We start from the raw sequence: 27,126 nt of genomic DNA on the forward strand, positions 1-27,126 counted from the left end.
CATAATTCTGAAAATGAGAATCCTGATTCTTAATACCATTTTTTTATGACAGTTGTTAATAATTTGTTTTTAATAAAGTAAACATTTACCAGCTATAACTTTAATTTTATTAATGATAAATTGCTCGAAATCGGCTGTAGTGGGTCCCTTCCAACTTGCAACTAAGATAATTATAAGTCATCTTTTGAATGAGAAGATAATGGTCATTTTCACCAGTCCTCAGTATGACCTATTTAAAAACAACAATGCATCCCGTTTGCTGGAGCAACATTTCGGTGGAAAGAATTTGATCAGAAATAACAAGTGTGAACAAGTTTTAAAAGTCGATTTATTCTCTAATTTTTAGCTTCTATAAAAGCAAATTGAAAGAGGTGTTGGTGCGGGCGGCGAGTGAACGAAGAAGAGACTCGCCCGGTCGGTGCGGCGCGAGTTTGAACTGGTTGGAGGCGTGGCCGAGCGTGGCCCGCGAGCCTCGGCGCCGCGATCAATGCAGGAATCGAGCGCATGGTGCTGCCTCGGCGCCCTCGTCATTCGCCTCCAAGTGACTCGGCCGGCCGCACGCACCGACCTGCTGCCCCTGCCAACATAATACGCGCGTCCACCTGCGGCCGCCACGACTTCGGCCTCATGGCCGCTCCCCCGCACCGGTGAGTACCTCCGAGATCAGACGCAAACGTCGCCCCCGTGATTGTCACGCATTCCCCGCGTTGCCAAATTAGCTTTGGCCTTTTTTCAGAATACAAAGCTCAAGTTTTACTGCTAATTTCGTTTACGAGCACAACCTGATATTGCCAAGTTCAATATTTGTGATAACCATGACTCGTAAACTTATTTTGATGAAATCTTATTTTGCTTTAAAAGTCCAACTAAAACTTTAACCTGAAATTAAAACAAGAATATTATAATATATTTTGCTTGCGAGTTAAATTGACAATTTTTTTTTGTAACACCTTTGAAATTGAAAACCTAAATGTGGATCATTAAGTATATTTTCCTATTAACTTTTTTTTCAACTTTAAAAATGAGTTGTTTAATATATATGATTATGAAATTTTAAATTTTGTTCCTCCTCGAATTGTAATCATTATTCGGGACTCAAGATTTGAGCAATTTGTAGAAAAAAAGGAGACTATAATAAATCACATCATAGTATGCATAAAGTTCATTTTAATTATTCAAATAAATATATTTATTTTTTCCATACCGTTCTATCATTTCCGCAAGCAAATTTCTTGTAGTCAAATTTGCAAATCATAATTATTTTAAATAATGTTTGATTTGCTGATTTTAATTTCCAAGTCCCCCTAACAACTTAACAATTTCTTTTTCTAAAAACAACATGAATTGAGTTACACATTTCATGATCTAGAAAATATTTTCTTGTCTTTTAAGGGCACAATTATACAAATCAATGGAAGTTTACTTAAAATGACAGTGTAAAGTATTATTTTGTTTAAATTATTTTCTTTTTCTTCAAATTCTTAACATAGATTTGTGCAATTTTTAATTAGAACCAAACTTTAAACACTGATTTGTGTGCTTTAGCACTTTGGGTGTAACTTTAGCACTGAGAGGCACGAGATAATATTTTAATCCCGAGCGACACCGCAAAGGATTTACTTCAATTTCGACGCTTCTCGTACTGGTGATTTCGTTTGTCGAGGACAAGCAACGAGGGCGCAAAATGCAATTTTCCCCGCGCGCAATGAAATTCATTAAACGCCTTCGGTGGCGTGTACACACAATTAAAATTTTACAACTTAATGCGAGAGCCCGGCACAATTAAGTATTAAAGTTTATTACGAAGCAGCGCAATTATTTACGCCGACGACCGTTTTATTCGGCGCGAGTTGCATGCGAAATAAAGCGAGATACGACTGCATTTTGAAATTCTGTTGGCAAAACACTCTCTTTTCACTTTTCGATTCTGCCAGGAAATTTTAACCTGGTTTACGTCAAAAGCGAGAGCAACGTTTGCGGTGCAAGTTTTAATTGGATTATTAAATTAGCCGGCGCGTTTAATTAGTTTGTGCCGGTGCAGTCATTGTTTCGTTTTTACGTTCACGACGATGAAGAGTTTTTGAAAAGTGACTTGAGTGGCGAGATAAGCGGGAATCACTTAAAAGGGTAACTTCTTGAGCAGAGACATTATAAAAGTGGCATAATTTAAACTCTCAGAGAGTGCAGATAAAATGCCCTTGAAATGGATTAGGATTTAAAGGAAGTTCAGAAAATTACTGCAAATATGTGGAGATACTTCACAAAGATTTTCAATATTTTTTGAACCTAAATTTACCAAAAAATTAAAACATAATTCAATGATGGGAATGTTTAACTTAATTACTTAATAAATTTAATATTAATGGCAAAAGAATTTAAAATAATATTTCCACTATTTATTTTTTAATAAATATTTACAATTTTTGCGTTCAATATTTGTCTATTTAATTAATATTTGAAGCTTTTAATTAATCATGCACCTTATAATATATTACGCCTCAAATTTTGAGTTCCTCTATGAACAAGTTGAGTTTTATGGATGAAAAATTGAGATTATTGTAGAAAATTGAGTCGGTCGGCGGCGCATCCTTGGACCGCGTCCATAACGGGGCTAGATTTTGGTCCGAGTCTGCCATATAACCACATTACGAGCCGAGACGAGAGCCGAGCTGCCCTTTCAAATAAATATTAATTTCGTCCGCGCGCCGCCGCTTTATAGCGGCCGTGATAAATGGCTGGCAAAACTCTGGACATAAAAGCGCCGAAGAAGAGAATAATAGAAAAGCGTGATAATAATAAAGTTTGTTTTGACCCAATTTACAACTCGGCGAGATTTTTTATGGCCCGGCCAGATTTTTAACTCATTAACGTGGCCATAAAATGATTCGACATTAACAATATTCACATTTATATCTCCTCGCATCGACGGACGCGCCGCGGTTTTATTGCCGTAATAGGCCGAATGCACTTCACGTCATGAGCGCAGGAAAAACGCCGACGAGCGCCACTCTGGCTGCATCTTTTACCATACAGCAAAATGCTGCATCTTTTTCTTTCCATCAAAGTTGTTTTGCGACCAATAAAGTTTTGCATAAATAATGTTATTGCTCCAGAAGGAAAAGAGAGCCAATTCATTTGAAAGTTTTTATTGAAAGGCATAAATTTAAAGAGAAGATTCGACACACAAGTCACTTTTTGCGCGCAGTTTGCGACCGGGAATCGAACCTACCAATCAGTCCGACAATCGCGTTCGATCATTGAATCGCCGGCACTAAATTCCGCGCAAATGCGACTCTCGCCAACTTTGGAATAGCGTTGACATCGGAAATGGCCGCAGAGGATATTGGAATAAAGTGGGGCGATCATTAAGACCTTGTTTGCTGGCTTAACTTGGAACGGCGTGCAAATTAAGATGTTTAATAGGGGAGGATTTGGACATTGTTTTGTTTTTAACGTCAATTACAAAATAATATGTGAGAAATTTCAAAATATATTAAAAACTAAATTCTCTAATGATAAGAAGACTGCTAAATTTGTTTAATTTTGCTCAGAACTTTTATAAGCTCATCACTGCCCTCTTACAATTAGTGCAGCCACAGCACTAATTAGTGCACAAACTAAAATTATATAACTTAAGATAATGAAAAAATATTAAATACTTTTTAAAACAAGATATAAAAATAAATAAATTAAAATCCAACTATAAAATGAAACGTATAAATAATTTCATAAAAAATTGTAATTTAAAATAATATATTATAAATTACTTATCAGTTTCGTTTACAATATGATGAAAAAGTTTATATGGATTGTACATTTTTTTACCAAAACTATATTGTTTTCAAAAATTTCAACTTATATTTAATGACATCATAAAACTTACATTGGAATTTGTTCTTATAATTTTATAAGATTTGTTCTTGCAGATTGAATTACTCATGGAAATGATAAAAAAAGTGCATAGATTGATAATGTTCATGAATTTGTATTATATTTGAAATAATTTAAAATGAAATGTTAATCCATGGCATAAACTTGAGTAAAGTAATTGCAGCTTTTGGAGTTGATTAAACTCCTTTTGAAACCCCATAGTTTGAATTACAATTTTCGTAAATAATTAGTTTTGACCTCACCGAGTCTGTTTTCTTTTTTCGTACGCATCCTGCTCTGCAACCCGTACACCTAATGAGCTGAATAATTAAAACATCTCCGCCGCACCACGCGCAACCTCCCCTCTCCTCTTTCACCCCTTTTTTAATGACCGGGCATCGGCGCCGGAAAAAAGCATTCTCGATCTCTTATTTTTTCCGTCTTTCTCCATCGTCCGGATTTTATTGCCACCACTTAGCGAATCACTCAAACGTAATGAACACTTACGCGCCGAAAGAGAGAGAAAGAGCGAGGATTTTCGCAAGCAGCGCAATAAATCAATAAAAGCAGAGGCGGTGCGCGCCGCGGTCACAGCACAACAGAGCAAAGGACAACCCTGCGTGTTTGTTACTTTGTATCCGACAAATTATTCTCGCCGAGGGTTTGCCTAATCGGGTGGGTCCGAATATCTCTCTGTGATTCTCAATTGCGTTCCAATTTCATTCAAAGTTTCTCATAGGAAATGTAACAAATACGATCAGTTTTAGTAATTTTGACTGTTTAAATTTGTGTGTTTCTATATTTAAAATCAAGTAAATAAGATGAAATTTTAAAGAATTTTTTTAAATGAAATTTAATGAAACGAATATATTATTATCAATGTACTTTCAAAAAGTTGTTGAATTTAAAATTTAGAATATTGTTGACTTTGGTCTGGTGGATTCCACCACAATATTCGGACCCACCCTGCTGGTAAACTCGGAGACACGCCGCATTACATGTTCTCGTCCGCCATCAAAAGGGGCAATTTCGTGTCCAAATCATTCCTCATTAGACTGACAACGGGTTGACAGAGTAAAAAATGTGCGGGTGCCGTCATATCAGCCGGCGAATTTGTACCTGCGCGCGCGCGTGTGTGTGTTTAAAAGAGGTTTTCCCTCTCGCAGGTGTCGTAAAACGAGAGCGGCCCGTTGAGATTAAAAGCCCGTTTTAAAACCATCAAAGCTGCGCCAAATTAAACCATTAATTATTCACCGAGTCGGCCGAAATCAAACGTGACGTATGCCGCCGCGTGTAATTTATTAGAGGCGCGAGTTGTGTAGGAAAAACGCCAAATCTGATTATGTCACGCGGACAAATTATGTGCGCGCGGAAAGACGCATCCTCTGAAATTGATTCCGAGCCGAGTCATCTGATACACGTGCAGAAAGTTTCGAGAGAAATGTATGTTTTTGACGGGCCTGGGAGTTGAAACTGAATTTGCGCACGCTTGAGAAAGTTTGAAACGGAAAAGCAACCATATAGTTTGTGCTTTGAATTTAATCTGATTATTATGGAAAGGAGCGCTTTAAATTAATTAATTAGCATTTGAAATTAGATTTAAGATGTATGGCAAAGTTCACTTTTAAAGCAACACGTCATGAGCGTGCTGAAAGTTATGCATTCCGCGCGACATTCTTGACAAGATTTTGCCTCACTTGCTTTTGCGGAGAGAAGTTTACGAACATATTTCCGGGCGAGAGGGAATGTGTTTGGGGTTGTAATAATATCTTCTGCCGGCCGTCTCGGCAGAGGGGTTTTCAAAGTCCCTTGGAATTTTCCAGCCTGCTGTTTTAGAAAAGAAATTTCTAAAAATTTTAATCAATTAAGTTGTAATTTTAAATATTGTATAAATAAAAATTTATTTTACTGCTTTTAAAGAAAATTCTTTATCTAAAAATTGAGCATTGTCATATTTTAAGTATCTTTTTAAATCTATATTGAAATGATTTCAAAATTTATACAAAATCAAGTCAGTAAATTCCTGCTAAACACTAATGAAATTGACACACAGATTCCTACTCTGGATTTTAGTCACTGATTATAATTTGTTTTCGACTTTCACCTCGTTTAATTTCTTCCTTTCTTGCTGGTGAGAATAAGTCTGCAGTGTCTTTCCGTTAGATTTATCTTTCTTTTTTTCCAAAGTAAGACATCACGAAAAGTGTCCGAGCCGTCCTCGTGGATTACAAAAGTTCTGTATTTGGGCTGAAAAGACAAGTTTTCTCCTTTAAAAACTTTTCTCCGACTTGTCGTCGTGACTGCCCACTTGACCGCGCGCGCTCCTTTTCTTTATCTCAATTTAACGGTCCAAATTGAGTCACCAATTTGCGTCTGAAAGTACAGAAAAAAAGGCGGCACGTAGTTTTACAAGTTGTTTATATTCGGCGTGCATTTCCCTGCGGACCGGACTTGTTTGCGTTTTGATTGATAACTTAAATCCTGGAGGCGACAATAAAGGCCGCTTTTCGCTCCTTGCATCGCCAACTATCCATCTTATCGCGGCGGCGGCGGCGGCGGCGAAACACAGCCCTGTGGGCCAATGAATCACCCAGGCTAGAGGACCTGATGGCAAACACACTGCGAAGGCAAAAAAAGTTTTTGAAATATTTTGACTGTTTGCGCGACTTGATGAGTCAGTCAGTCACATTGCATCATCGCCCTTAGATCATTCGCAACTCACACATGTTTGTCTAACTCTGAACATTCTTATTAGCAGATTTGCAGATTACATTAATAAACGCGGCGCGCGCACACTCAGCCGCCGCCGTTTGATCAAACAGACCGAAATTCTATTCCTGTGATGTGTCATAAAATGAGCTGATCGCTTACATTTGGTCCGACACGTGAGAGCTTTTTTGCATCGCTCGGAGGCCGCGCATTCAATATTTGAACAGTATCTTCTAACTAATTTTCTAAAACAAAGTAATCAAACTCTCATGTAGATGAGATGAGAGAAGCAATATTTTGGGAGACGCAGTAATTGAACAAATAATATTTAAAGTTTTCTTATTGAAAATTTTTCAGAAAGCTCGTCAGCACCTAATTAGTTTCAAGTTTATGTTTATTGGGTTCAAATGAGGGCAACAAATTATATTTGTTAAGAGTAAAAAGCATTACATTCATGAAAATTTGTAGAAAACACGATTTTCTTCCCTTTTAAAGAATTAAAGGGAAAAGTGAAATTTTTGCGAGTACCTTAAACTTTACACACATACGAAGCTTTTATTCTGCTTGATTTTTCAAATATTTCACCAATTAAAGTTTTTAGAAACTACGACGAAAAACCATTAATTTGCATAAATTACGGCAATCGGTTAATCCGTTTTTATTATTATAACATTATTTATGAATAACAAGTTTTTATATTATAAAATTATAAAGTGAAACACTCAATTTACTTCACTTTTAATAGATATTAAACTCCACGGGTGCCTTAAAAAAAGAATTTTCTTCTCTCATTTCTACAATGAAAAATCGTTAGGCACCAATATCAAATACTTTATTCCTTAAAAAAATTATAATAACAATAATAAAAATATTAATTGAAAGAAACAATAAATATAGAATAATGATAAAAATATTAACAAGAATGTAAAAAATATTTTAAATTGTATTATTTATTAAAACAAGGTGTTTAAACGTAGATTATAAAAATCACATAAAACCTTTGAATAATATAATATTGTTTTTAAATATAACAACTTTCAAAATGAAAAGAAAAATAATGAGCAATTTTTATTTAAATTTATTTTTAAAGGATTGAAATTACTAGACCCTTTTTGATTTAAATTATACAAATTATATAATTTCAATTTGAGTCTGAAATCATTGAAAAAAGTAATATTTTTTTTCTTATTTAAAACGTTTCAACCCTTTGAGATATTTTCCAGGAAAAACGTTTGCAAAATTGCTGCAGGTGAGTGCAGAGCAATTAACTTTGTGGCCGTTCCACATTATTTATTTTCCACTGGCAAAAGCAGCGAGCAATCGTCTTGTCACAAATTGTCGCGTGTACAAGGAAAGCCGCATTCACTGCTCTCGTCAGTTCAAACAAAGCCGCGGCAACAAACGTACATTTCATTCTCGGCGAATATGAGTTTGCACCGAGCCACTGGCAATTTCAGAGCAAACAGCAGCGAGCGGAGCAAGAGATGATTGGCAGAACGGCACCTGCACAGCGTTTTCGTTCCTCTTGTTCTGCAAAATCTCTGCCAGTTGCAGTAGCACGCAGAGAGAGTGGATTTGCCCGCTCGGATTAATTAATTAATCAAATAATTACACGTGCAAAATGGAGAGCGAGCTAGGGCTGCAAAGTGTACGTGTTTCTGTGCCATGGTGATTTATCTCTGCGTGCCACAGTCAATTCGCATGAAAATTGAGCCAGAGTTTATTGATGTCATAGACAGACAACCCTCTAGTGCCAAATTCAGATGGTGGCTGAACACATTTGTTTCAGAATTTAATTGGTTTAAATTTTGAAAATGATAAATTATCATGGGGTTTTATTTTATTTCACATAAATTGGTTTGTTTAATTAAAATTATTTATTAAAAAATATAAAAATATTAATAATTATTGCAAAATTCAATTAAAAAATTTAAATACTCCAATTTCTCATTCAAAAGCTCGTTTCTAATTAAAATTTTCAGGTTGTTTTAAGAACACAAAAAACTTTTATTTTATTACAAGAAAAAAAATTGAAAATTAGGTTCTCTTAGTCCGTTTTAGTCACTTTAAAATTGGCAAATACCAAAATAATCTGTTTCGTTGAAATTAAGTGACTTAAAATATGTAAAAATTAATTTAAGTAACCCTCCAAGAGATACAAATAGTTCAATCCAACTAAAATGCAAAAATAAAAATTTACTTCAAACAAAATTGTATTTCTCATTGTGCATGGATCAAAGGTTCCCCTTTAAACTGCACTCGTTTGGCCTTTGCATTTCGCGGAAGCGTTTTTTTTTTACATCATCACGCCTTTCAATTAAAATTCATTTGGAGCTGCAGTAACTTTTGATGGGCCAATCGAAGCGGCGTCGTATAGAATTATCAGCGGGAGTTGTTGTTGTCGTTGTCGAGAACGGCGCCGTAGCTTTTGCCAAATGGCGCGCGCGCGATGATGATAATCTGCTCTGCCTCGCTCATTTATTGAGCATGTTTTATATCTGCAGACCGAGTTCGCAAACACACGTACGCCGGCATCAAATAATGGCCCGAGCGAGAGCGAGAGAGCGCAAAATTCTTTTGTTCTGGAATGAATCTGGTATCATCACACGGCAGCAGTTAAACATTTTATATGCGCCGTTCCCAGATTGCAGGATCCCCGCGTCAGCCACCGTCCTATCTCTTTTGCTTGCTCTCCCCAGCGCGAAATCGATCCTGGCATGTTCAACATCACTAATTTGATGCCGTATCTAGATCTGTAAATCGAGGTTTTTCCCAGAGACACGCAACAAATTAGCACGAACCACGCAATCTGGAGAATTAAAATTGACTGCTGTATTTGTGAGAAATTATTTCAAACTTAAATTAACTAGAATTTTAAAATTATGCTGATTTCGTATGATTTTTAACAATTTTACGTTATAAATATGCAAATTTAAGATTTCAAACTACAAATTTAAAAGCAATCTTTAAATCTGTTAAATATAAGAAAAAATTGAATCTCAAATTTGAGCCAACTATCTAAATTCATCTTTCTTGAAATGTGAAAAGATCATCCCCGTTTTAAAGCAAAGGGTTGATCGGTGTGGCCGCACAAGCGATTTGATTTTGGCGCTGATTGTTTTCTTGGGACTCTCTCTCGGTTTACGGCTCTTTTGCTCATAACAACCCACGAACTCATCAACTCCTCTCGCACCACGGCCGATAATTGCTGCCGCAGACTTTGCAGATTAAGACTTGCTGCAGCGTTGATTCGCCCCTTGGAGAGTCAAATAGAATCGCAGCAGACTGGAAAGTTTTGATTGGATTTATATAAAAGTGGCTTTTTTCCTCCATCCGGCCGCAAAATGAAAACGGCGTGGTTAACAAGAATGCTAAACTTGCATTAATTGCATTCCATTTATCTGGTTTTTATCTCGGCACATGTAAAGAGAGGAAGATTTTGCTTTTTTATACATCTCAAGAGCAAAACAGCAGCGCGGCCGCATTGCCGCTTTTCTTTTGCCGCCGCCGCGCTTACTTTTATCTCGGAAAAGTTGAAAATGTATTTTAAATGCAAATTTGGTCGGCGCAGTTCTTTTCTTGAAACACAGCACGGCTGCTGCGCGAATATGCGCAGCGTGAACAGCGACAGACAAAAAAAGTGAGAAATCTCCACTGCTCTCTGCAATGATTTCGCCGCGTGAGGATGGAAATAAGAAAACTTGCCGAATACAAAGATGTGCAGGTTATAAATATTATTTTGTTTGGTTCACTTCAACAAAAGGAACACCATTTGTGCCCAGAAAACAACAGTTTAATTATAATATATTTGGAATTATAATCCCTTTTTTTAATTAAAATTATGTCTTTTTTGGCGATTCAGAACAATCGCTGCACCCATTCGAGCTAAAATTATTATCAGCTACATTTTCTCACATAATTTTTTATAAAAATAAGGAAAAAAAATGTTTATTCTAAATTGTGGAGATATACTTGAAGAATTATTTAAATGTTACTTGTTTAATATTTAAAAATTCACAAATAAGCCGGGGCGATAAATTTTAAATTAGGTTGTATTTAAAAAAATTGTCGTTACTCTTTCAAAATTTGAAAATCACAAGATATCATCCTGAATCAATTAAGGATGATTTAGAGGTGGCATGAACCTTTTATGAGAAATATATATCTTTATGGGATATGCAGCATTAAAACACCTAACACATGCATCAATGAACGATTTTGTTTAAATTTAAGACATTTTAAATGTAAAATTGTTCCTTTTCCTCTTGATTTTATTGCTTTATATTTATATCAACTTCTCTTGTTGAAATTAATTATTCCAGCTGAACACGCAAAAGATGTAAACGATCAATTGCTACGGTTTCCATTTCAATCCATCAAACGACTAAAAGATTTCTTGAATCGCCGAAGCAATCATGAGAGAAATTCTGTCTTGAAAAGAACGCCCTTATTTCATTAATTCCGCCCGAATTGTTCGTACGGCTCATCAATAATGCATTCCAGGTAATTCAAGTCAAATTTTCTGGCAGACTGCTCTGCTCCCTTTTATCTCTCAAAGAGCTAGTTCGCTCGCTCGCTAGCGTTTTTCACTTTTAAAATGTGACAAAGATTTCTGCGCAGGGTGGAGCAAGCGAGTTGTTGTGAATAAAATATTCACTGCAATATGAATATCAAATATACATCAGCGGCAGAGAGAGCTCCCTTTTCTCTCTCTCTCCAGACTTTTTCTCGCGCGGAAAGAAGCAGCGAGCGCAGATAGAGAAATCCCAGGACTCATAAATCTTTGAGGTCGCTTCTTATATTTACAGCCCGCGGCTCTATCTGCAATCGTTGCTTCCAACCAACCCTTGCTATCCGCCCTATCTGCGGCATAATTTATGTAAAATGCAAGGCAAGCCAAAAGTTGCGCGCACGCGGGCATCGTTGTGTTTAATTTTAATAAGCCATTCAAATCTCCTCGAGCCGCCGAATTCCTGCGAGGGCCAACACCTTCCTAGGCCGATTTATGGCGGTTACCACTCGGAAAATGGGATCGCTCAATCCGCCCGAGAACGGGATCTGCTTCTTTAACACCAGCAAAAATTCTTACTCCTTGCGAAAACATTGCAAATTTAATACATTCACTATGAATGCAATTGCATGGTAAAAAGAAAATGGTAATGGAAACATGTTCTTTTTAACAATTTTCAGAATTAAATTCGTGGTTTTTAATAAAGTTGTTGCATTTAAACATTTATTATTATTATTAAAAATTAATTTTTTTCCCTTCCGTATTTTGCACACAATTTTTTTTTTAATTCTTACGGTTATTATTTTAAAATGCAACAAATTATTATTATTTTGCCAGACTTGTATTTATTTTAATTTTTTTATTAATTCTTATTTAAAACTATTTTATTGTATTTATTTATCTTTTATCTATTATATTTGTAATAAATAACCTTGGTGATCCACGTGAAATCAGAAGAAATCAATTTCAAACGTTAAGATGCGTGTTTCACAAGATTAAACTTATAAAAAATTGAAATTGTCTGATTGAATTTTATTAATTAGCATCAAATTTAAACTCAAGCAATATCAACCAAATAAGGATATGGTTTAAAATGGCTCCACACATGTATCAGATGCAGAGAAATTCAAATTCTTTTTACAACCCTCCTTTATGAGAAAAATATATCTTCCAGGGTCCATTGCAGAGACGTTTAGAACTCGCAGAATTGCACAATAATTCACCCGAAGCCTTCATTTATCACATTTTTGTGAAGATGCACTGCTGGATTTTAAATGTATATATAATTTCACCGAAAAAAATCACGTTTTTCTTCTTTGTGTATTTCATTTTGAAAAGTGCCACGGAGCGGTTTTATTCTCTTATCTAGCTCCCCAGCGGCTGCAAATCCAGACGGATAAAAATTGCCTGCTGCATATGTAGGAAAAAAGCAGCCCTTTGTTTGCTCCGCGCTAAATATGCAACGCACACACCCTGCACGCAGCAACAAACCCCAAACGCACCGAGCTCTTTTATTCAACAGGGTCATTAATTATGAGGAGGTTTTATCAGTCGCATCTCTCGCGCGATGATACAAAAAAACCAAATCGACAAATCAAATAAAAGGAGGGCTCGAAGTTTTAATGAAGGGTTGCGCGTCCAAATTTATTACTCACGCCTTTGATATCTCAATAACCTCTCTAGCTCTTGGAAATAATGGAATTGATAATAAAAAAATAATGTTGCTTCACGTACTACATTGTTGTGCACAAAAACGGCGGCCCAACCCCTTGATGGTGAGAAAGCAAAAAGTTATATAATTTATTTCATTGTGAGAAGGAGGGCTGCATTTATGAGGGTCTTCTGTTTTGCCCCGAGACCGCTGCGGAGCTCAAACGCGGCGTCAAATGCTGCAGCTTTTGGGGGGAAATTGCCGCCAAAGTTAATCCCTGGAACAATATGACCACTAAAGGGTCTCTCCTCGGAAGCTGCGGAATCAAATGGTTAATTTGAAACCGAAATTTATGCGGATTAAATAATAATTTGTTGTCGGCGCGCGGAGGTGAAATCGGGCGGAAAATTTCGGTGCTCAAAGTTTGGTGGCAAAAAAGCGGCGTTCGTTTGTTTTTCGTTCATTAAAAGCCAATTTGTCTTCTCACCTGTCGTTTCTAATTTGCATTTCCAGGCACTCCGTTTAAGCCGAGGCGTTTTCTTTCGCCTGCTCCGCGCGCTTGTTTATAAAGTTTCAAAAGAAAAGTTAATTCCTTCATGAATACAGCCCGGGCGCGCTCACGACACTCCTCTCTTTCTCATCTTTTCTCTCTCTCCCTCACTTTGTCCAGAAACTCGTCGGGGCGAGAGACGCGCACAATGAGCTTCAGATTTACACGCACCTCACTCTGCTTCTGTCACCAAGCACATGTTTTTGCCACAAAGACAACAAAATTACCGCCAAGAGTCTGCATTGGATTTTTACTCCAAACGAAAAAATTTAACAAAAAAATTCACTCATCAAAAACTCGTACATTACATGAAAATTTTAAAATACATCAATTTTTAAATAAATATTTGCTTTCAATTTTCATCAAAAGTGCATTTAGGAAAATGAAATTTTCCTTTAATAATAATGTAATAAGTAGAAATATTATTACTTTATTTGTATTTTCTATTAATAATTAATCAGGTGTTACAAAATTGTCTTGCTGACCTATATTTACGCATACAAATTTTGCAGCTACTGAAATTGCATCGCGAGTGAACCATTTGTTGAAAAACGGAAAGTCCTAACTGCACATTACGCGAGGCAGCACGCCGATGACGACCAATCGTAAATAAATAATTGTTTAGCAAAGCAAGCCACGTCATTCTTGACGAGCTTCGAATCTGCCGTGCATGTTCATTGCGCGGCTTGTTTGCATTTATTATCATCCACCCTAGAGAAACGTCAGAGGTGCACGCGCACAAGCAAAAAGATTGCATGCAAAACTTACTACAAATAAAATAGATGCAATGAAACCTCTAAAAAATTATTGCATTTTGAATGATGATCAGAATAGGGATGAAGTTTTTATAAAATTTGTTTAAGCTCCGTTTGTTTATTCTTTGGGATTTTAAGCAAATCCTCCCTTAACAAAAAAGTTCAATTTTGAGTTTTGTTTTAAAAACAGAAATAAACAAAATATTTATTTGGATTGAACGCATCATCTGTTTTCCTCAGCAGCAATTTCCCACAAAGTGTGGTGAATTGGGCGCAGGAAACGAATTTGGCCACATCGGTGCGGCATTGTAAGCCTCTTACTGAGGCGGAGAGGTTGTTTGTGCTCTGTCAGTTTAAATAATGCCAGCCGCGTTTCGATGTATTGCCGGCCAATCGATTAGAGGGCGTCGATGCACGCCATATACTTTTATTCTGTGGAGCGAGAGGTGTTTTTCCGCAACATGCACGGCCGATATACATAAGTGTGTGTGTGTGTGCCGTGCTTGAATTTATTACCGATGTACTGCTTTTCTTTGAGGCCGATGGGAAAAATAACAAAGGGCGACGTCAAGTGGATTAAAAACGAGCATCCCTGCCCGTGTATTCTTCATACACCTGCCAGCGCCCCGTCGCGGCTAATCGATATTTTTTGCCTCTCGCGCCATTCTATTGATCAATCAATTAAGCGCCGGCGGAAGGAAATTTGGCGCCTCGGCCGGATATCTCCGCCCTACCGATGTTTCGGCTAATTTTTTGCCGCAATCATGCAACCAAGTTTGTGTGTTTGCACTTTTTGCACTCTCTATATATGTGAGTGGAAGAGATATTGATTTGTTCCAATTACTCTCCTTGATATTTCTCACAATCAGACAGTTCACGGTGAGCTGCAATTTAATTATTATTCCAATCAAAACACAAAATATGGCTCATGAATTATGGCTGCAGCCCGCAGCCGAAACATGTAGAGCAGGATATTGTTTTTTCTGAAACAATAAACAACTCACAAAAACCCATCGAGGAAAAGCCGATTTTAAATTCAAATCACCATGAATCAACCCTCGATTGTGAAATTCTACCACAAAAACAAAATATGGAGTTGATTTTGAAATTAAATCATTGATTAGGTTTGTAAACGATTTACAGAGTTTCAGTAAAATTTCAAGTTTGGAAAACAAAATAAACTGGAGAATCAAACCAAACTAATAGCTTCAATCTCAAAGGTAAAAGTTTAAAAGAAAAGGAAAATTCAAAATGCATCTATTTAAACAAGCACATTGATTTCAGCTTTTGAAATTTTCCTGTTTACCTCATAAATAGGATAATATGTAAAGCGTTTGTAAATTTGAGAAAAAGTTTTTTGCAAGTTACCTTCTTACGGATTCTAATTTGAAAAAATTAAAAATTGCATTTAAAATCCTCTTTTCTGGAAACGAATTGATTTCTTGGACCTTTTCATTCTTCACAAAATCTGAAACGGGCTATAAATTTGATTTAGAATCATCAAACATTTTGAAATGAAATATTTTACCTCGCATTCACGCGAAGTTCCACTTAAAATTTAAACAACCTTTTTGTCCGAAACAGCGCAATTATATAACAGTGGCCGTTCTCAATTTGCAATAATTTCAAAAGGGTCAAAGGATGGATTATGTTGCGTAATTTGCATCCCTTGTTAAAACTACCGCAAAACAATGCTTTGACTGGACACAAAGCACCTTTTTGCGCCAAAGGTCAAAGTTCGCTTCGCCATTTTGCAATTCCAGCGCTAATTAAATGCCAATTACTCTCAATTCTACAAATTTAATCAAATGCAAAAGGTTGCTGGGGAAGAAAATTGATTTCCGTCGGCCAATCCCGCCGCTTGCTCAAGAGCTTTAATGATCGGCAAAAAACATAATGACTCGCGAGAGCCACTCGATCTGATATCTCGGCCTTACAAAAGTGCATCCGTCTTTTGTGTGGCGCTTCGTGCCCGAGCTCAAAACGGACAAGAGCGCGTTTGGCACGTGCGCTGCCTGACTTTTGCTCTGGCAACAATTTTCCACAAGAGGCTCGTTTTAGCACCGCCGCGCGCTCATGTCCTCACCGAAAGAGGACGAGTTAGTTTTTTATCACTACATTTTTGACACAGATTACTTTGCTTCAATGCAATTTTACTTTCACTGGAAACAAAAATGTTCATAAATAAAAGATAATGGCGTCTAGAATGCACAGACTGCAATATTTGAACAGATTTAACAAAATTTTTACAGATTTTAAATTGAATACAACCGCGTTTGCGGGGTTGCACATTATTATGCGTTGAGAGATCTCACTCTTCCTTGGGTTTGGTTTGATTTGATGTTATAATATCAATGGCATTATACTATTTACAATATTTCATTATATAAATATTCAAAATTCTCAAAGTTTTGAAAACAAGCAAATTCAAACAATATAATAATATGAATTTAAAACTATATAGATAGAAATTCAAAATCATTTTCAGTTGCAGAGCTGCTCCATTTCCTAAGTTCTTTTTTAACTTCTAAATTGATCGATTACATCAAATAGATCCGAAGAAATACTTAAAAACTGGCAATAATTAGACAGTGTTCGCTCAGCTGAGAAAAGTCAATTACATTTCAAACTTAATTGGCGGTATTCCTGACTTGAGGATATTTAAATCAACTTTTTACCCTGCGCTAAATACATTTGCCGATAAATAATATATTGCTGTTGTACATTTGTCCGGGCCCAACAAGAAGTGTGATTGCGAAGAGACATCTCCCATTTTTCGCCACTACACCTCTGCAAACTAGAGAGGGTCACTGAATTTTTCATAAAATTGTAGCGTAATGCTCGTAACATAATAATAACACGTTTTGTACTATTATCTTTTAGTGGCAGGCAGCAATTTTTCCAGCAGCACTTCTTGTTCCATAATAACACTCACGGTGTTTGAATAATAAATAAGCTGCGAGGCAAAACAGCGCCGGGAATCCAAGTGGAGCGCGTGTAATACTTTTAAATCAAATCTCTCTGCTCTTTCTCTGGTGTGTGTGTGTGTGTGTGAGCGGCGCGGAATGGGCAACGAGAGCGGGCCAATTTCTGCAGCAAAAACTAAACCCCGGCCGAATTGTGCTCTGAATAATTGACCGCGGCGGGGCGACCGTTAAACCGGGGTCTCCGTCATTTCGCCTGAGAGCGGCGAGAAATAATGCATGGGAAAAAATGCTGGAGGAGGCGAGCACGAGCAATTTTTATGCTGCACTATCAAAAGTAGTGTCTTTATTGTTGTTGTTGCGCAAAAGTTGCATAACGTCCGAGGGGCAATTTATCATTGCAATAAAGACAAGTGGAAAAGTTAGTCCATTTTTATTCTTTGCTACAACGTGCAAAAAACTCCTTTTTTAGATAAATTTAAATAGTTTTGGAACAAATTTGCTTATTCTACTTGAAAAGCAGTCAAAAATTTTGCGAGGAAAACAAATGTTAAAAGCCTCCAGAGGTCACTTAAGCCCTGCGACTGGTTTTATTGGCCCCTTTGTTGGTGCATGGGCGGACGAGCTTGGCACAATAAGAGATGAACTGGCAGTTTTTTTGCGAGGCGCAAAGTGCGAGTCGCGTGCCAAAATCGCTGCTCTTACATAAATCCGCCGGCTCGTGTGCGTCATTGTCCTCTCTCGCGATGTTATTGTTGGCCCACGAAACGTGTTCTACAACAATAATGGCCTCGTAAATTAATTCTAATGTTTTAATAAGTCACTCGTGCAAAGTTGCAAACTGTGTTTCCGCGAGTGCGGAACCCGGCAAATTTACACTTTTGCCGGTCAATGAACAACAGCCGCTTCCAAAGTCTCCAAAACTTTCATGTTCTCTGCAAAACGTCTTTCTCATGAATCATGAGAATAATTATGAGATTTACTATAGAAAAAAGTCGGAAATAAAGACTGCAATAAAAGTCAATTTTTCAATAAATATTTAAAATTTTAACTTAATTTATTCATATGCCTAAAAGTTGAAAACAAAATGATTTAAAACAGCCAGAGATTAACTTTAAATAGGCATAATTTGAGCCAGAATTTTGTTTAATGGTGGTAATTGTCATAATAATCTGATGTTGCAGGGAAAAACAAATGCTTAAATTGTAAAAAATGGAATTTTAAATTAAATTGTAATTAAAACTTCATAAATATCATTATTTTTTTTCCAAAACAGCCTCAACTTATTATTTGTGAAGAGCATAATAATTCTCTTTTTCATCATTTACTTTTTCGTTTGGGCAACGTTTTTTTTGCACCAAAGCCATTATTATGGTGCGCCGCCTTTAGAAAGTGTATATCGAGCCCTTCTGCTTTTGCCTCTCGCATCGGATTAAAAATTATACATCCGTGCACATTATTCGTTTTTTCCACGTCCGTTTTCCCTGCCGTCGGTCCCAGCAGCTCCTTTGAAATCGACCAAGTACGTACACGTTGTTTGTTTTGTGTTGAGGCCGCCGAAGGAGAAAAGAGAAAAACTGTGTCAGATACAAAATAAAAGGAAACGTGCTGGCTTGCGCTGAATTTTATCATGGCTCATTTCCCTGGGCCGAGAGAGATGCTACACTTTCCTTCCCTTTGCAATCCCTCAAGGCCCGGCGTGTATTTTTTACTCCCCGAATCTTAAAGGGGGATGTTCACGAGAGAGAGAAACCCCAGCCGGCATCTTCTCCCTGATGAACTCGAGGGTCAAACAAAAAATCTCGGCTGAACAAAAGAAAAAAGGGGCGAGTAGAGCAGCAAAAATCAATCACTCAATTAACTCTGCTCCGATGGCGATTAACTTCCTCTTCAAATATTTATTCTTGATTTTGATTAAAATATAATAAGTACTTTTACTTTATAGTGCAAAAGTCACAATTTGGCGGGAATCTCTTTTTTCAAAATTAATTGGAAAGATTGCTGCGCTTGGAAAAGTTTTGACAAAATAAGCGTTTGATTCATGCGAAGTAATCAAAATTTAATCCTAAATTTAATATTGGTTTTATGTATTTATTGAACATTTAATTAAGTTTAATCAATTTTAAAACGGGATAAATTTTTTAATTTCCATACAGATACGCAATTAAATAACGTCAGCTTTAAATTATATTGAACTCTTTTGTTAATTTTTCGCTTGCAAATCGCACTTGAGTCCGCCTTCTCACGATTTCAATGAAGGACAAATCGGCGAGTTTTCAATGAGTCACGCGGGAAGAAGTCGCTTCTTGTAAAAGCAAACATAATTATGCGCCGCGCACTTAAGAAAAATTGCACCGCTGGCACGATTGCCGACGTAATTACATTTGCACCGTTTCACAGCGAGCAAATGCTGGCTTTGCAGTTTTCCTGCATAACTTGTCAATGAATTGGCAGTTTGGCTAAACGCTAATATTTGTTTTCAACTCTGCTATTGTATTTCAATAAATTGCAAATCAGCGATGCACTCAATGCCCTGCTTTACATTTGATTTCCATCAATTCTCATTTCATACTATATTATTTATTCGTATAAGTTCAAACTTTCCTCTATAGACAATTGATATTTGATGTTATAAAGCCATTTTTTAAAAGCTTTTTTAGACTTGAAAAACCTAATTTTCTAAAAAAACATCATTTTTTATTGGAAACATATTTCAAAAAACTTAAATTACCAAAGTCATTTTGAAACACAATCACAAAAGTTTGATCTAAATTTTGAACAAATGTCAGGTTCTTTCGGAATTAATTGGATTTCATTCATCCTGATACTGATATAAAAATATTAATAAATATTTTAAAATATTTTTTATATTAAAACTTGAATAAAAAATAATTTTAATTCACAATCAATATCAACAAATTAATTTGCAACTAAACAATCCTTCTACTCATGAGAAGTGGCAAAAAGAGACGTTTTTTGCAAGCGAGCTGCAAAAATAGATGTTTTGTAATGGGTGGAAGCGGTTGTGAGCAAAAAGTGTAGCGCTCGCAGAATTAATATAATTCAAAGCGTCGGCAGAGCCATTAATCATCGTCTTACGAGGATTTGTTTACAAAAGGCATATCACCTGACAGTGAGGCGCGCACCACCGGTCCGCCGACAAAACCAGGGGAAAATTTTCACATCGCTTCAGAGCAGAGGAAAATAAATAATAAAAAAAGTTGCTGTCGCTTTAAGCCGCCTAATTCCGGTCCCAGAAAGTGGGAAAACGAAATTCCTTCGGGCGCAAACGGAATAAATTGAATTTGTGTAAACGGACGGTCTCGGGCTGCATACATTAAACGTGAGAGGTCTGAAGAGGGCGCAAACAAAGAATGAAATTAATTAAGGCCCGGCCAGCTCTCGGGGTTGTTCTTTTGTCTCTTCACTTATTTTTCTACCTGCCCACGATAACTTTGGGACAAACGGGCATTCTTTTCTTGCTCGCCGGACAATGGAATGCGTCCTTTGATTGTAATTATGCCCCACCTGCCATAATTGATATCATTCGATCCGTCCAAAGCCTTTGTTTCCGTGAGAAGATTAAATAAATTTTCGAATTGTGAGGGGTGCAGGGAAAAAATCGTAACTTAATTAATTTTATTCAAGACTTGCCTCAAAATAATGTGTAACGAGGTCTATAGTTGAAATTAATGACATACAATTTTGTTATATATTAATTTTTACACTCTTTAATTAAATATAAAAGCTTTTATTTAAATCTAAATTCTTTACATATTTAAATTTAATTTATGTATTTACATTGTAAAATAATTGCATTATTTAACACAATATTTATTTTATTACATTTTGAAAATTAGTTCTTAATTTTTATTTATTTTAAACATTTTGTTATTTAAAAAAAATATATAAATATAATCACGGTTATGTCCTGCACCAGAAAATATACCACGATTTCATAAAATAATTGTAGAGGTTTACGCTTACATTAAATTAAGATTACAATTAATGAGGGCGATCCAAAAGCCTAACCTGGCCCAGGCTAACTTGACTTGGCCCCGGGCTAATTTAGCCCACCAGCAATTTTGAATGGCGGGTTAAGTTAGCCCGGGCCAGGTTAATTTAGCCTGGGCCAAGTTAGCCTTTTGGATCGCCCTCAATATGTACACAAAATTTAATTTCAATCTTGATCAAAAATACTCATTTTTCTAAAAATAACGCTTTAAAATGCAGATTAAAAAGGGGATTATATACTGATGTACAAAAACACAATTTTTCTCTTTATTTTATTTTATTATTTATGTAACGTTTTTAGGCTAAAAAAAACTGATTTTCTTCTTACGGTTAAGGTTAAAACAATCTCATCGGCTTGTGTTAGTTTTATTTCAAATGGAAAAATATTTAATTTACCTGTTAAAAAGTCAATTTTATTTTGTCAGTGAGACTGAATTTGAAAGAAGTTATTGATTTTCTTACCAGGGTTGGCAGAAAAATAATGAGAACTTAATTTAATTATGAAATAACAGCAATTTCCACGAAAAGAATTTAATTTTTATTAAATTGCAATCATGATATTGAAAGTAACATTCGTTTATTAGCATTTGCTTTCAAGAGCGTTCTCTGAAAGGTCAGTTTTCCATTAGCAGATCAAAGTTTGGAGAGTCGCGTGCTCGGCGTTTTGTGCAGAAAAAGCCCCACAAGGGCAGCGCTGCGGTGTCGCCTGCGATCGCGCCGCGTTTTTTGCGCCGCGTCTGTCGTCGTCGAGCTCTGGCCGTGCATAAAACTAACAGACTTTAATTCAACTAATGATGGCCGCTTCCACGGCAAACCAAATAAGCCGACCAGTTGAAATCCGAGTCGCGCCAGAGTAAAAAAAAAATTAAGAGCGTCTCGTTTTACGCGGTTATTTTGCGTGCCGGGATCACGAAAAAATTAAATATAAAGATTAAGGACCGCAACTCGAGCGCAAGTGAGGCAGATCAGGAAAGGAATCGACGACACGTGGGAGAGCAAATCATATTTAGAGAAAATCCAGACGCCCACGTCTCGCTCAACACGTCATGAGTCATAATTTTGCAAAGTTTCAACATTTAAGTATTTTTAAGTCATGTAAAACTTGCAAGCATTCAAACAGTTCTTTTATTAAGAATATCTCTAAATAAAATTCAATTTAAACTTAATTAACGGTATCCAAGCTCAATTTTCCAAATTCTAAACACAAATTTAATCAAAATGAAACAGGGAGAGGAACACAAACATTTGAACCCCCAGCTTATTGATTTTATTCAGTTTCGTTGTTTTTAATAATAAAAATAGAGCCTGTAGATGCATGTTTTGTAGGTAAAAATTTTTACCCATTTTTAGTTGGAAATCAACGAAAATTTACAAATGATGCCAATAACTTCTTCAATTAAATTGATGGCTTTAGAATCACCCAATTCATAAAAAAAGATTTGAGATTTTTCACTGCTTTTCACCTATTATGAATAATAAAATTTCCATCTTACAATTAAATCCACTTATTTTTAGGAAAATAGCTTGATTCAAAAAAATTCCACCGATACCAACTTTAAAACAACAAATTTCAATATTGAAATAATACTGATTTTTTCGATCTACAAACCACTAAGCTGTTACTTCTATAAGTTTAAATTTCGCAAACAAAATCGCTAAATTTCCCAAATCTACGCAAATAGATTAATAATCGTAACCAATGTAGGAAGTTGTACTTACATGATTTTATATTTTTTTCAAAATATACTATGAAGTAAGATGTATTGTAAATAATTTAAAATTATACATTTTAAACATTCTCATTTATAATTTAAATTTATTTTGTGTATACTTTTTTTAAATTAAAGACTTTTCTTAGTTTTACGTTTAAGCGTAAACAAAAAATATAATTTACTTCGTTAAAAATTAACTGGCTTTTTTAGTTTTAATAAGAAATAATTATTTTTACAATATTACAGTTGTTAATATATAAATTTTTTAAGAAGTATTCCAGAGCTTAATAATAAATCTATAAACGACATCTCTCTATGACATTTGGTGATATGGAATGCCTTTAATAATGAGTAAATTATCAGAAAACAATTAAATATTGCAAAATAAATTTTCTAATAACTATTTCTATACAATAATTTAAAGCATAATGATTTGTAGAAAATCATAGTAAAAAAGCTAAGTGCTTCATGGTCGAATGAAATAATTACTGAGATTTTTCAAATAACTTTGAATCTTGTTTGAAATATGGACCAAATTTAAAAAGTGTCCTTCATGATTTAAATACTCTAAATTCTCTAAAGATATTTTCGATTACAGTCTCTGAAGTTCTGAAAAGATTTTATGGCTTTTATTATGGTAAAAAATATACTTCTTTCTGATTATAAAGGCTACAGAGTTGTATCGAACCTTTGTCGTGTAAAAAGTCGCATCTCAATCTAAAAAAAACGTGGGGTACAAAGAATTTTACGTGCCATTTGTTCGATTATTGTCAGTTGAGCATATCAGAGTAATAAACTTGGTTCTCAGCAAAAAGCAGTTTTTATGGTTCGTCAGGTCGGATGCGCGTCTCGAAATTTGCCTGTCCCAGCGAGCGAAGCAATATCGATTCGGGGAAAACTCTCTCTCGGCTGCTCTGGAGAGCGTGGCGAGTTTTAAAACTAAGCATGGGACGCTTTGTTATTTTTTACGGCCACTCGTCCCCATTATTTATTGCAAACAAAAAAGGAAAAGTTGGAGATTGCATGTTGCTTTTGCAGCAAAATCTGTCAAGTGGCAATAAAAACCGACTCAGCCGACTGACGCGCATATATAATTAAAAGTCGACAATACTTTTCTCGATTGCTACTCGAAACTTTCCTACTCGTTATTGAAATTTTATTCCTCCCAGCAATGCAAATGATAATAATTCAAAAGCAGTCTCTCTTCAAACTTTTTAATCAAACAGACTCTGCTGCTGGTGAAAAGTCTCGCTCGTCCCAAAGATTTGGGCGAAATTATTAGCTAAAATCCATAAAAATTCATTGCCATGAAAGAGTTACAGAAAATAATTGTAAAAATTTTAATTTATGAAATTCTACAGTGGAAAAATAATAATAAATTATGGCTTTTATTTTTGTTTCTCCGTTGCATTTTGTCACCTCAATTTAAATTGTATTTCTGCAGTAAAAATGTAAGCAGAACGTAAGCACCATTGATAGAAATTTCTACTCAAAATTTTAATTAATTGCATTAATGTAGCAAAATATAGAAATACTCAACTTTTTTTGTCTACGAACCCCTTAATTTATGAGCTTTGATTTTATTAATTCCTTTTTTAATTCCTGACAAATTAAAAACACTATTTCTGATTACCGAATTTCTAGGAATTTCTGATAAAAAAATCTGATCTATACCGAATACTGTTTTTTGATAAATACAGCGACTCTTTTTATAAAATAATTAACAATATTTTTTAATTTCATTTAAAAAATTTTAGCAATTACAAATTTAATAAATTTATGCTTTTTTTAGTTAATCTTTCTAGTCTAATTTGAAATACAATAGTAAGTCGATTAAGTTTGTACTTTCTGGGATGGTTAAGATAATTAACTTAATTATGCCTATAGGCTTGGGAAAAAGGTGAAGTTTTGCTCTTAAAAAATAATTTCGTAAACTTCTAAATAAGAGCAACACAATTTGCTAAGATTTGTTTTATTTTTAATTAAAAATAGTTGGAAAGACTTTTTGTTCAGCCAGTTCAAGTGTTAAACGCATCTCACGAATAAAAAAAATAGCGCAAAAACGAGCAATAAATGTCGTTCTGTCTCTCGCGAGATTTGCCAGCGGTCTCTGGCGATACCGTCCGCGATATTATTAAATTGCAAGGGCGTCGCTTCTTCTTCAAAACACACTCGCGCTCGCACATTTGGCAGATTTTTATCAGCCAGGGCATTTCAATAGCCCGCGAATTCGCGGCCAACGATCTCATTCTAGTCCGAGCGAGAGATCGATGGAATCATTGTTGTACTTTTTGCTGGGGTCCGTCGCAGGGGGGACACTTTTGAACGCACCGAGGACAAACACACTTAAAAAAAAGTGAAAAAAGCTTTCAGTGTCCGGCAGCAGAGGCGAGAGCACTTTTTCTAAATGTAGATTTTTATCAAAGGCTCTGTGGGAACGAAAGAGTCACTTGCAAATTTCCAGGCGTGGGATCAACTGGAGCGTTTGTATTTATGTCATTTTAATTGCTTTCCTAAATTTTAATTTTTATTGATTTGTCCGCCAATAAAAGTTGTTAAATTATGTAAATAACATAATGTAATTTAATTTAAACACTCCTTTTAACCAACAAAAAATAATTGCATTTTTTTTTCTATTTCCTTGAAAATTCTCAATTAAAAAAGTTATTTTTATCATTTAAATTCCTAATTACTTTACAAAATCGCTGGCAATCAATGATAAAAGCAATTATATTTATATTTGAAGTGTTTATTGGGCAGAGTGGAAATGAGTGAGGACTTTTGAACATTATTTTTCACTTTGTTCTCTGCCAATTTGGAACAGCAGCTGCGACTTTGTGTTAAAAACGTTTCAAATCATAAAAAGGATAAAAAAAAATATGAATGAACATGAAACACTTTTTCCTTTGAAAGTAAAATTTACGGCTCTCCAGTTAATAAATCTCGCTTTCAACGTAAATATATTGGTAAAAAAAATGCGCGTCGCAAAAAATTAGCCACTCTCCCTCGTCCGCTCTCTCTCACATAATGGAAATTTTTCCACGCAAAATACACTCACGCACCGCGCCCGTATATAAAAGGCCCCACTTCATTTCTGTGCGCGCGTGAAAATACACGGAAAAGCGATATCATTTTTGTATAAAGCCCGGGAGGCCACTTTGCAGCGCGGGCCGAGAAAATTGCTTTTGCGCCGAAAATGAATCAAGAAGCCCCGAGATGAGAAAACTGCTCTTTTAATTGATGGCTCGGGTTGTTTGCAGGTCAGGATTGATTCACGCGCTGAATCACAGCTGCGGTAACTGAACGAGAAACGCACACACACACTCGGTTGACCAGCATGACCAGAATCGGCCTCCTGCTTTTGGTGAGTAACACGCATCATCTTTTGTCTCTCTTTTATAATCCCAGACCTTTTCCCCATTCTCTGAATGAAAAGAAAAGCCGAAGATATTACTCATTTCATTTGGAGGAAGAAAACCCACTTTAAAAAGTTCCTCATCCTTATTACTAATATATAGATAAGTTTAAAATGGATATAAAAACAATTTATAGCATTTAAATGTTTGGAAAAGTCAAAAGGCAAATAAAACTGTCTGGACACCAATTATATTATTTTAGTAAAAACTTTATTTCGCAATTAATAAACATGTAATTTTAGAATTAAGGTGCTTTTCAATTGACTTTTTGGCAATTTCTGGCCAAAATTTGCTTTTTTACAAATATTTATTTGTTTCCACAAATGTATTCTCTATAAGCCTAGCCTATATAGACCAAGGCTCTTTTAGTCACTTTAGATCACCCTGAATTCTTCATCACAATTGATTTTACCATTTAATTCAATTCTTTTATATGTTTAAAATAATCCAAAAATATAAATAAAATAACTTACACATAAAAAGTGCTAAAATTGTTAGATAAATATCAACGTTCGCAGTATTTTCTGCTTTTTAAAGAGCTATTTTTGTCACTAAATTGGCTCGATATATTTTTAAATTGAGTCTTGTTCATTTTATTGTTGAGACCTGAAGGCAGATAAAACGGCTCCTTTACACTTTTCCATTAGCTTTTTTGGTTCTGCGGGGAAAGAAATTAAATTCGGGACAAAAGAAAAGTTTTTATGAAGCGCGGCCTGTGCGTTATTCCTTTTCATTCCCCGCCATGTTTTTGTGCTCTTTCGTTTTTTTTTTTTATATATTTTTTGGCCACGTGCCCTGCAATATTATCTCGTTTCGGCGCGACAATAAAGCAGGAACCTCGTTGTGCAAATCCAACAAGGGAAATGCGTAATATTGAGAGCCGCCGAAAGATGAAGGAAGTGGTTCATGCGCGTGCGGTTGAAAGAAACGCGTTTCGTGTCGAGATAAAACTTTACTTATTTTGCGCGAGATCAATGAATCCACATTGTATGCAAGAAGTGTGAAGAGACAAGTT

The 27,126-nt window shown here is 35.6% G+C and overlaps 1 protein-coding gene across 6 annotated transcripts in view; it reads left to right on the forward strand.

Annotated features, from left to right (window-relative positions):
- Positions 1-503: 503 nt before the first annotated feature.
- The window catches only part of LOC132196032 (protein madd-4), a 72,439-nt gene continuing 45,816 nt past the window's right edge, over positions 504-27,126 (forward strand). For all 6 annotated transcript variants that reach the window (XM_059618402.1, XM_059618407.1, XM_059618403.1 and 3 more), the window contains exons 1-2: positions 504-647; positions 25,956-26,059. In XM_059618402.1, the coding sequence (XP_059474385.1) occupies positions 26,033-26,059 (27 nt within the window). In that variant the 5' untranslated portion in view covers positions 504-647; positions 25,956-26,032. The remainder of the gene's footprint in view (positions 648-25,955; positions 26,060-27,126) is intronic.

The sequence above is a fragment of the Neocloeon triangulifer genome, unplaced genomic scaffold (assembly GCF_031216515.1).
Source record: "Neocloeon triangulifer isolate White Clay Creek 2 clone unplaced genomic scaffold, ASM3121651v1 ptg000011l, whole genome shotgun sequence".
NCBI classification, from domain to species: domain Eukaryota; kingdom Metazoa; phylum Arthropoda; class Insecta; order Ephemeroptera; family Baetidae; genus Neocloeon; species Neocloeon triangulifer.